The sequence below is a fragment of the Neophocaena asiaeorientalis genome, unplaced genomic scaffold (genome assembly GCF_003031525.2).
Source record: "Neophocaena asiaeorientalis asiaeorientalis breed wild unplaced genomic scaffold, Neophocaena_asiaeorientalis_V1.1 scaffold714, whole genome shotgun sequence".
NCBI lineage: Eukaryota > Metazoa > Chordata > Mammalia > Artiodactyla > Phocoenidae > Neophocaena > Neophocaena asiaeorientalis.
Genome location: NW_020175660.1, coordinates 1,387,320 through 1,398,210, shown reverse-complemented (window position 1 = coordinate 1,398,210; position 10,891 = coordinate 1,387,320). Strand labels below are relative to the sequence as shown.

The 10,891-nt window shown below is 40.4% G+C and overlaps 1 protein-coding gene across 1 annotated transcript in view; it reads left to right on the top strand.

Moving 5' to 3' along the window:
* GLUD1 (glutamate dehydrogenase 1) overlaps nucleotides 1-10,891 on the top strand; it is a 41,083-nt gene that overhangs the window by 20,287 nt on the left and 9,905 nt on the right. Inside the window, exons 6-8 of the mRNA XM_024731425.1 lie at nucleotides 2,772-2,866; nucleotides 8,272-8,451; nucleotides 9,670-9,807. Of these exons, the coding sequence (XP_024587193.1) occupies nucleotides 2,772-2,866; nucleotides 8,272-8,451; nucleotides 9,670-9,807 (413 nt within the window). The remainder of the gene's footprint in view (nucleotides 1-2,771; nucleotides 2,867-8,271; nucleotides 8,452-9,669; nucleotides 9,808-10,891) is intronic.

Genomic DNA, 10,891 nt, shown 5'->3' with positions numbered 1-10,891 from the left:
TTTTTTTTTCTAATTTAATTTAATTAATTTATTTTTTTATACGGCAAGTTCTTGTTATTTATTTCATACATATTAGTGTATATATGTCAATCCCAATCTCCCAATTCATCCCACCACCACCACCCCACTTCCCCCTCTTCCCATGCCACTTTTCATCCAAGGGAGAACATTCATACCTTATTCTATTTTCCACTTTAAACTAGTCCATGAACACTGAATGTCTTTCCATTTGTTTTTGTTTTTAAACATACATTTTATTTATTTATTTATTTGGGGTTTTTTATTTATATATTTTTGGCTGTGTTGGGTCTTCATTGCTGCGCGCGGGCTTTCTCTAGTTGCGGCGAGCGGGGGCTGCTCTTGGTTTCGGTACGCGGGCTTCAGTAGTTGTGGCTTGTGTGTACAGGTCTCACATTACTTTCGTTAAGTTTATTCATAAGTATTTTATTCATTCTGATACTGTTCTAAGAGATATTAGTCTGCCGTATTCTTTTCTTAAGAAGTGTTTGATAGCAGGATAATACTAGCCTCATAGAATGAGTTGAGAAGTGGTCCTTCCTTTTTCTTTCTCTCTTCTTTTTTAGTTTGTGCAAGGATGTTAATTCTGTTATGTGAGTTTTGATACCACCTTTGTAAACTGTGAAATTCCCTTTTCATCCACTATATCTCTATGCACCAAAATTACCCTTTCAGCTTTACCCCTACATTCATGTTCTGTGAAAGCAGTTGCTTTTTTCAGCCAATTTTTTATCTTATTTATACTGTTTCGGGATTGAGTGATAGCATTTTAACTTTCCTAAGGGTAGTTAACCTGTTTTTAAAAGGATGGACTTTCACACCTGTAGGTATTTGAGAATTTACCTGTAATCCAGGAATTGCTTGTAATCTGTACATCCCTATACATTGATTTTGTATGGAGTAGAAAACTCACAAGCCTAATAATATTTTGCGATTTTGCTTTGGGTAGGGGGAGCTATCTGACTTCAGCATATCTAGACTAATAATTGTTTTTGAAAAACAATTTATCATTATACGTTTTTGATTTACAAACTACATACCTCAAACTTGCCCTTCTCCAAATAGAATTGTTATTTGAGGCAACAAGCTTATTTAACACTTGGTATTGCTGAAAACAAGCATAAATACTTTTGTAGATACCTCTAAAGAGATGTGGGAGCAATCTGTCATTTATACCTTAGGAGAAAAGCGATATGATTAAATATACTTGTATTACCCTCCAGTTGAGGTGTGTCACTGTAAAGGAATGGGAATTGTGGCCAGTGGAGCAGTAGAGCCCTTTTGTCAGAGGATGGGGTGAGGGTGGATTGGGGGAAGTTAGACTTCTTGATATTTGTAAGACGCCTAAGGAAAAGAGTACCAGGACATAGGAGAGTTACAAGTTGGGTACGGAATGGGGAGCAAGAGTGTAAAAAACAAAACTTTGACCATTTCAAAGTTGTCTTACACCAATCCTGTATCGTCACATCACAACTTGTATCAAGAAGTACATATGTAGGGCCTGGGCCCCTAAAATGTAGAAGAATATTAGAATGGACCTTATTCTGTTGATTTTAAGTAATAATTATAGGAAGAACTCAAGTATACCTCTTAGAAAGAACTTAATTTGGGAGACAGTAGTTTAATCATTTAAAAGTTGTGTTTTTCTTTTTATAAAGATAACGAGTTTGTATTTTACAATTAAAACAATATAGAAAGTTATAAACAATGCTGAAGTCTAAACATAGTGAAAAAGTTTGTGCATGTCTTTCTAAACCTCTGCATACATATATACACATGGAAATATGTATAGTTATTATACATCAGTATATATAAAGAGAATTTTATATGAATGGGAACTTACACATGCTATATGAAACCTGCTTTTTTTCACCACATGTGTGTTTTGGTGATGATCCCTAGTCATTTACATGGATGTACATCATTCTTTGTAATGGCTGCATAGTATTTCATTGTATAGATGACCCATTAAATAATTAGGTTGTTTTGTATTGTATTCTTACTGTTTTGATGGGTATATTTCTATGTATTCCTGCCTTTACAGATTTGAGTGGGCACCATTTAATACACTTCCATCTGAGATCTCACTGGACATCAGCATTAGTGCTGTCATTGGCACTTGTTGCTGCCTGTGAGCTAGCTTCTTGTTATCCTCAAACTTTTTATTTGCTGATCTGAGGAACTGAAAGTCAAGGCCTAAAACTTTCTGTACAGAGTAAGCTTTGAGTAATAGGTCAAAGCAGCATTATGTCACGGGTAAAAGTATTACGGGGCTTAACATCATACTTCAGCAGTGTGTCTTTTCCCTTTTTCTACTTGGTGAGGAGGGCTTACACGCCCAGTAAGCAAGTATGTCACTGTGCTGTCTCATAAACTTTCTAACCATAACAACCCTCCTTACGATACTCTTATTTCTAAATACAGTTTAAGGAACTGAGGTCAAGAGAGGCTAAACTGATTTGCCTATGCTTGCAACATTCAGAAATCTGTTGAGTGGCTTATCAGTCGTGCATAGCTAATTTCACACAGCAAGTGAACACCAGTGGGAGAAGTTATCATGTAACACTGTGTATCTGTAAATTTTGTAATGAAACATTTAGTAAGTATTTCTATGTCTTGAATTAGTAACCTAGATGAAATCTAAAGTTTTCTAGCCATGGTAGCTTTGTTATTATAGAGAATTGCAAGGATCCATGTGTTTGAGATGCATTTATCTTAAAAATTGGTGCAATGCCCTTTCCCTGTGCCCCCAGGTCCTGGCATTGATGTGCCTGCCCCAGACATGAGCACAGGTGAGCGGGAGATGTCCTGGATTGCTGACACCTATGCTAGCACCATAGGGCACTATGTGAGTACCCACCACAGCTCTGAGGGCTTCATTTGCTATCTACCAGAAATAACAGTTCAAATGATGATATGTATAAGGGGAGAATTCACTGGGTTTTTCTCCTCTCCTTTAATCATATGATTTTATATATTACTTCTGTCTATCTTATATCATAAATGCAGTGAACTTGGATTGAGCTTTTACTCATATGCAACCCTATCCTGACCCCTGGGATGGGCCCTCAAAGATCACCTCCCAGGGCAGGATACATTACAAGACAGTTAAAGGGAAATAAGGAAGCATTCAATTCGGGCTTTTCCCTCAAAGGAACTAAACACATTAAGCAGATAAGGTATGGAGATAGTGTAATAGCAGGGTGCAGAGTTTCTAAAAGCAGGCTTCCTGGAAGAGGTATTTGGTCAGGGCTGGACATTGAAAATGGATAGAATTTAAACATGGAGATTTGGAGGATAGGAGGGGAAACTGTAGAGCTCAGATTGTCTGAAGATAAGGCACATTTAGAAAGGTAGTAAGAGAATGATGAAGTAAGTGGAAGAGTAGAAAAATACTCAAGTCCCAGTGTTTTTATTTTACTTGCTAGTCAGCGGGGGAGCCTTTGATGCTGACCCTTCCTTAGGGGAGAGGGGGCGGCAGCAGTGTTAGGCTGGAGCAAAGAGATGGCCTCCACAGTGTCAGTGTCTGTCTTCACAGCCGGGAGCGATAGGGCTGAGGAGAAGCATTGGCTCATGACAGAGGTAGACTCAGCAGGACTGGGTTGCATCTGTGGGACCAAAGAAAAGGACAGGATTGAGTCAGAAAGAACCAGGAGGACTTAGAGTCTGGGGACTGAGCAGAAGTAGTGCTATTAATACAGAACACAAGAAGAACAACTAACTTCGTCCTTGAAAGGGATGGAACCTTGAAAAACACTTAAGGAGTAGGAAGAGAAAGTGAGTTGAAAAGACATTTTGTTACCCAAAAACTGGGTTCATCTCTTGGTGGGTGTCGAGCCAAAAGACACAACCAAGCCAAAGATGGGTAGAAGGATTTATCACTCGCAGCAAGTAGGGAGAACACTGGGATCTCTCCCAAAGCAGTGTCTCCCTGAACAGCAAAATTGGGGAAGTTTTAAGTTAAGGGTACCTACATATTCATGAAGGGACTTGGGCGGTTGGCAGAGTCCAAGCTTTAGTTAAGTCACTAAGATGAGAAAAGGTCAACATCGTCATCGCTTAGGTTCCAGTTGATCTGGTGGTTGAGCACTTCAGGCTCCTCTTTACCGTTGAAACAGAACTGGGAGTCTTCACAACTGATAAATTACCTTGGCTACTGTTACTTCTCTTGCTTGATAACATTCTTTTGTTCCCTTAAGAGCATTAATTATTGAGACCTGTTCAAGTCCAAGCATTGTAGACAGACTTTGATAACAAAATGGCTTAGATCACAAAATGGCTTCTCATGTCAAGAAAGCCATGCCTGCTGGTTCTCTTCCTCCAGGGACCCCCTACCCTAACTGCTCACAATTTACTTTAAAAATATAGAGAGAGCACTTACTACACAGGAGGCTTAAAGTACAGCAAGGAGTTCAATACAATTGGGGTAAAGGCTAGAAGGAAAAGTTTTTTGTTGGTGGTGGTTTTTTTTTTTTGCGGTACACGGGCCTCTCACTGTTGTGGCCTCTCCCGTTGCGGAGCACAGGCTCAGCGGCCATGGCTCACGGGCCCAGCCGCTCCGCGGCATGTGAGATCCTCCCGGACCGGGGCACGAACCCGTGTCCCCTGCATCGGCAGGCAGACTCTCAACCACTGCGCCACCAGGGAAGCCCGGGAAGGGAACGTTTTGATGCTATGAAGAGTACTGGGGACCTGACCACGTCTCTGGAGTAGGATCAGAAAAGCCTACTTGAGATGTAACCTTCTGGTCTGCACTCTGAAAGATGAGTACACATCAACCAGGGGAAGTGGCACTGGCCAAGGGTTGGAAGCAGAAGGAAGCACCTGGGTAAAGGCCCTGATGTGAAAAGAGGTGAACCTGAGAGGCTGAGGGAACACTATGGTGGCCAGAGTATGGGGTTTTTTTTTTTTGCGGTACACGGGCCTCTCACTGTTGTGGCCTCTCCCGTTGCGGAGCACAGGCTCAGCGGCCATGGCTCACGGGCCCAGCCGCTCCGCGGCATGTGAGATCCTCCCGGACCGGGGCACGAACCCGTGTCCCCTGCATCGGCAGGCAGACTCTCAACCACTGCGCCACCAGGGAAGCCCGGGAAGGGAACGTTTTGATGCTATGAAGAGTACTGGGGACCTGACCACGTCTCTGGAGTAGGATCAGAAAAGCCTACTTGAGATGTAACCTTCTGGTCTGCACTCTGAAAGATGAGTACACATCAACCAGGGGAAGTGGCACTGGCCAAGGGTTGGAAGCAGAAGGAAGCACCTGGGTAAAGGCCCTGATGTGAAAAGAGGTGAACCTGAGAGGCTGAGGGAACACTATGGTGGCCAGAGTAGAGAGGGCATGAGAGAGGCCAGCAGAGGAGAGTTGGACCAGATTCCTACCTTGTAGGTGACAGCAAGGACTTTGGTCTTTGTCCTGAAAACAGAGGGAAGCCAGTGAAGTGCTAATTGTAAGCAGGTGTGTGACACAGTAAGCTTCACTCTGTGTGCAGCAGAGAATGGGATTGTTGGGGACAGGAGACTACACAGGAGTCCAAAAGAGATGATATTGGCCTGCCATAGAGTTGGAGAGGAATGGACAGATGGAAGAGTGATTGGGGGGTGGAGGGGAGGAACAATTAGTTAGAAAAGAATGAGAAGTGCCAAGAGCTTCGCGTTGTGGATGTTCTGAGGGGGTGGTTCTGAGAAGAAAGCAATTCAGCAACTAGATTGGAATAGTGAGGTTGGAGCCAGACTGCAAGGGCGTGTTGAGAGGGAAGTAGGGCATGAAGAGTAGCCCTCACTTAAGAAAAATGGCACTAGAGAGGAGACAGCTTGAAAGGTGCCTGTTGTCTAAGAGAAAGGTTTTTGTTGTTCTTGGCATGTTGATTGGTGTGGGCCACAGATTCATGTTTTAAGGGCCTAGTGGAAAGATCAGCCTTAGAAGAGGGGGAATATTGTTTCCTCTGAAAGGAAGGAAGGGGGCATCTAATGGAGGAATTTAGGCTTGTCTCATTTCCTGGGGGGTGATGTAGTGTGTAGTTGGGAGCACACTCAGACACCCTGGATTCTGGGAGTGGCTCCTTCACATACCAGCTCTGTGACCTGGGGCAAGTGCCTTAAGCTCTCTGTGCCTCACTTTCCTTATATGTAAAATGACAATAATAATAGCACCTAGTTCCTGAGACAGTCATGAGGATTAAGTGAATGATAGTATAATTATAACTGGCCCTCAGTAAGCATAAAAAATAAATATTTATAAACACTGAACCAGGTAAATGCCACAGATCCCCTGAAATAAAACAGGAGCAGTATGAGACACTTCAAAGAAGTTTGGTTTTGACTGCCATTTCCAAAATGCTGCTCTTCCATGTCACCTTCTTATGTTAAATGAGCTCTGGTTATGGTCTTTCATTCTTTTTAAGCAAGGCATTAGATTGAATAGTACAAAACAGTGGGCAGTACATTGTTATTCGTAGCTCTCTCCCAAAGGTGACAAAAGAAAGTTTTGTGAGGCCCTGCCAACTAAACCTTGGACTAAACACTGGTAAAAGACTGTCCTCCTTAAAGTGATAGGAAATACAAAATCAGAGCCTAAGGTAAGAAGCCACAGGTTTTGTTTCTTGTTTTCAGACGTATACCTGAACACGCAGCTTCTTTTGCCTAGCCTCGCCCAGAAGTGTGGGTGCTGGAGAGCAAGCAAGTTCTCTACCGGGGCCCAGGCTTCCAAAACAATTAGGTATGCTGGGCGTCTCGCAGCCAGCCAGCCAACCGGCACCGTGCCTGACCTCTGACAGGATTGCTGTCCGCTCCAGCATTTGCATTTTCTCTGTTCAAGAGCATTTGGCACTTAACTTGGTTTGCAATTCTGTATTCATAAGCATTAACTATTCATGAAGGAAAACCGTGGGAAAACTACTAATTCCATAAATCACTTTACTAGACTGTTTTGTTTTTTTTTACTTTTGTTCTTTTTGTTGGTAATGATACAGCTAATACAATTCTAAAAGTTCTTATTTAAACAGTCACTTTTTAACTTATCCAGCTAGAACATACGTTGAGGGGTAGGGAATATGATATGAAGTACGGCACTTATCTTGTTTCACATCACATGGGCAGCAAATTGCCTCAACAAATTTATTAAATAGTCCATACTTTAGCCACTGACTTAAAATGCTTCCTGTATGTAATATTCATTTCCTGTATACAATAAGACTGTCTCTAGTTTCTCCTATCCCACAGAAGACAACAGATTTGTCTATTATGCACTGTTCTGGTTGCTACAGTTTATAGTATATGCTAAACTGGTTGCTTCCAGTTTATCCCTTGGAAGGGAGGCCCTCCCAAGCCCCTTTCTTTCTTCTAATTATTCTTGTTTCTGAACCAGAATACATGCATACTGTCAATACAGAGAGTCCAGAAAGGAGAAGACTTACTCTCCTTTACTTACTCGGCTTCTTAGAGCTAACAGCTACTACAGGAGGTGCTCTACTGACACATGGGCATTGGCCTCTGTGTCTCACCCACGTGTACCCCTTTTTTTTAACTCCAGTAATACCATACTATATATACACAATTTTTTGTATATATACAATTGTATATATAGTATGGAATTAGAATTTCTGGATTAATGGCTTTTTATCTTGATAGGTATTCCAGTTGCCCTGCAAAGCTTAGTTATTTTTTCTTTCTTTTTTATTTCTTGAATACTTTTGTTAATCCACTCTTAGGTGAACTTGAGTTATCTTTTAAAGTTCTTTTTTAAAAGTGACACTTAATTGAATTTCTAGATTAGTTTGGCAGAAGAAAAATTTTACAGCGTTGAGTCTTCCCATCCATGAACACTGTAGTGGCTCTTCCTATCTTAGGTTCTGTTTTGGCGACGTGCTCAAGTCTTATAACTTTTAAGACAATTCCAGGTGACATGTATACCCTTTCTTAGTAGGGCTGAAGCATTTGGTGAAGGAATAATAGTTTTAAGCTGAACTATCTCTACTTGTGTGATCCTGCTGTTTGTATTTCCTTGATGTTTAATTCCTAAAAACCCTGTTTCTCCCATCAGAAAATGGTCTACTTTATTACATATTTTCTAGTAACAGAAATTTGAAAAGGTGAGACTTAGCCCTATTGATGAACATATACCTTAAACACACACACACTTCTAATGAGCGTATTAGTTAAATGAGAATGTGTTTGCACTTTAACGCTTCTTTATGTTGGTCCTCATAGAAATTGATGTCGATATTTCATCTTTTAAGTTTTGCCCTTCTTTTGCAGGATATTAATGCCCATGCCTGCGTTACCGGTAAGCCCATCAGTCAGGGTGGAATCCATGGACGGATCTCTGCTACTGGTCGGGGAGTTTTCCATGGGATTGAAAACTTCATCAATGAAGCTTCTTACATGAGTATTTTAGGAATGACACCAGGATTTGGAGATAAAACATTTGTTGTTCAGGTAAAAATGTTTGCTTTCTTAAAGAATAACTGATATACATATAATAATAATTTTTTCAGTGTTTTAAGATTTGCATTTTTTAAAATTTTATTGGAGATTTGTAATGTGTTAATTTCTGCTGTACAGCAAAGTGATTCAGTTATAATATAGTTCCCTGTGCTATACAGTAGGACCTTGTCGCTTATCCATCTTATATATAATAGTTTGCATCTGCTAATCCCAAGCTTCCACAAACCAGTTGTTGCTCTCTCCTCTGAGCCTCTGAAGCTCCCTTTCTGATCTTCCGACCAGTGATGGGGCTTCCCAGAGTGTGGGAACCTTTCCTCTTTTATAGCTGCCTTCCAGGGGCACAGGTCCCATCCCAGTTGCTTTTTTCTTTTTTTTTCCATTTTGTCCTACCTGATTATATGGGGATCTTTCTTGTCCTTTCAGGTGTTTGAGGTCTAGTGTTCAGTAGGTATTCTGTGAGAATTGTTCCACTTGTAGATGTATTTTTGATGTATTTCTGGGAAGAGGTGAGTTGCACATCCTTGTACTCCTCCTCGATCGGAGCCCCTAGATTTGCAGTTTTTAAAATTTGATTCTTTGGATCTCTTAAGTTTTAAAATGGACATATGCAGAGTAATACATCCTTTATTTTTTGAACCTTGGTAAGATTCATGTGACTAAACCAAGTATCTCTCAGAAACATATGAAACTATCATCAACTTTTGTTTGATATTTAAATTGCAATTGTATCCAGAAGGGGACATCTCTTAAACTATTATGTGTATACAGAAGGGTTTACACAATGATCCAAATTTCAACTTTAGTGTGGTGATTGATTAGTTTACTTAGAGGCATCAAAATTAAGTTGAATCCTACTTTAAAATAAAACCCATACCCCTCCCAATTACTGACTTATCTTTTCACGACCATAGGACACCTGGTCATCAGGAACTGAGGTCCTAGATAGCATCGTTGACATCACTGCCGTTTCTTTATAGGCCAGCAAGGCTGCATGTCACTGAATGTCCTCAGGACTCATTATCACAGAGAACAAAGGGTTGGGTTCCACATTCCAAAGCAAATTTATTGTTGAAGAGAGACATTGTTTCTTCTTTCAGAAGGATTTTGAGAATTACTTCTAAACCAACAGAATTGTATTGGTCAGAATATGACATTTATCACCTATGCTAGGACTTTGGTTTTTGTTTCATGTACAACTGTACTTCACAGGGATTTGGTAATGTGGGCCTGCACTCTATGAGATACTTACATCGTTTTGGTGCTAAATGTGTTGGTGTTGGTGAATCTGATGGGAGCATATGGAATCCAGATGGTATTGACCCAAAGGAACTGGAAGACTTCAAATTGGTATGTTAATGTAATATCTGAACAGTTTGACCACCTGAATGTTGTAAAGTTGAAATAAGTATTATTGAAATCTGTTCGCATTGTTTTTTAAAATTAATTTTTATCGGAGTATAGTTGATTTGCGGTGTTGTGTTAGTTTCTGCTGTACAGCGAAGTGAATCGGTTATACATATATCCATTCTTTTTTAGATTCTATTCCTATACAGGTGATAACAGAGTATTGAGTAGAGTTCCCTGTGCTATATAGTAGGTCCTTATTAGTTATTTGTTTTATATAGAGTACTGTATATGTGTCAATCCCAAGCTCCCAATTTATCCCTCCCCACCTTCCCCCCGCCCGGTAACCATAAGTTTGTTTTCTACATCTGTGACTCTATTTCTGTTTTGTAAATAGGTTCATTTGTACCATTTTTAGATTCCACATATACGCAATATCATGATGTTTGTCTTTCTCTGTCTGACTTCACTCAGTATGACAATCTCTAGGTCCATCCAGGTCTCTGCATATGGCATTATTTCATCCTTTTTAGACTGCCATATTTTAGATTCCACATATACATGATATCATATGATATTTGCCTTTCTCTTTTTGACTTACTTCACTTAGTATGATAATCTCTAGTTGCATCTATGTTGCTGCAAATGGCATTATTTCATTCTTTTTTATGGCTGAGTAATTAATATTCCATCATATATACGTACCACATCTTCTTTATCCATTCATCTGTTGATGGACACTTAGGTTGCTTCCATGTCATGGCTATTGTAAATAGTGCTGCAGTGAACATTGGGGTACCTGTGGCTTTTCGAATTATGGTTTTCTCCAGATATATGTCCAGTAGTGGGATTGCTGGATCATATGGTAGCTCTATTTTTAGTTTTTTAAGGAACCTCCATAGTGTTCTCCATAGTGGCTGTACCAATTTACATTCCCACCAACAGTGCAAGAGGGTTCCCTCTTCTCCACACCCTCTCCAGCATTTATTGTCTGTAGATTTCTTGATGATGGCCATTCTGACCGGTGTGAGGTGATACCTCGTCGTAGTTTTGATTTGCATTTTTCTAATTATTAGTGATGCTGAGG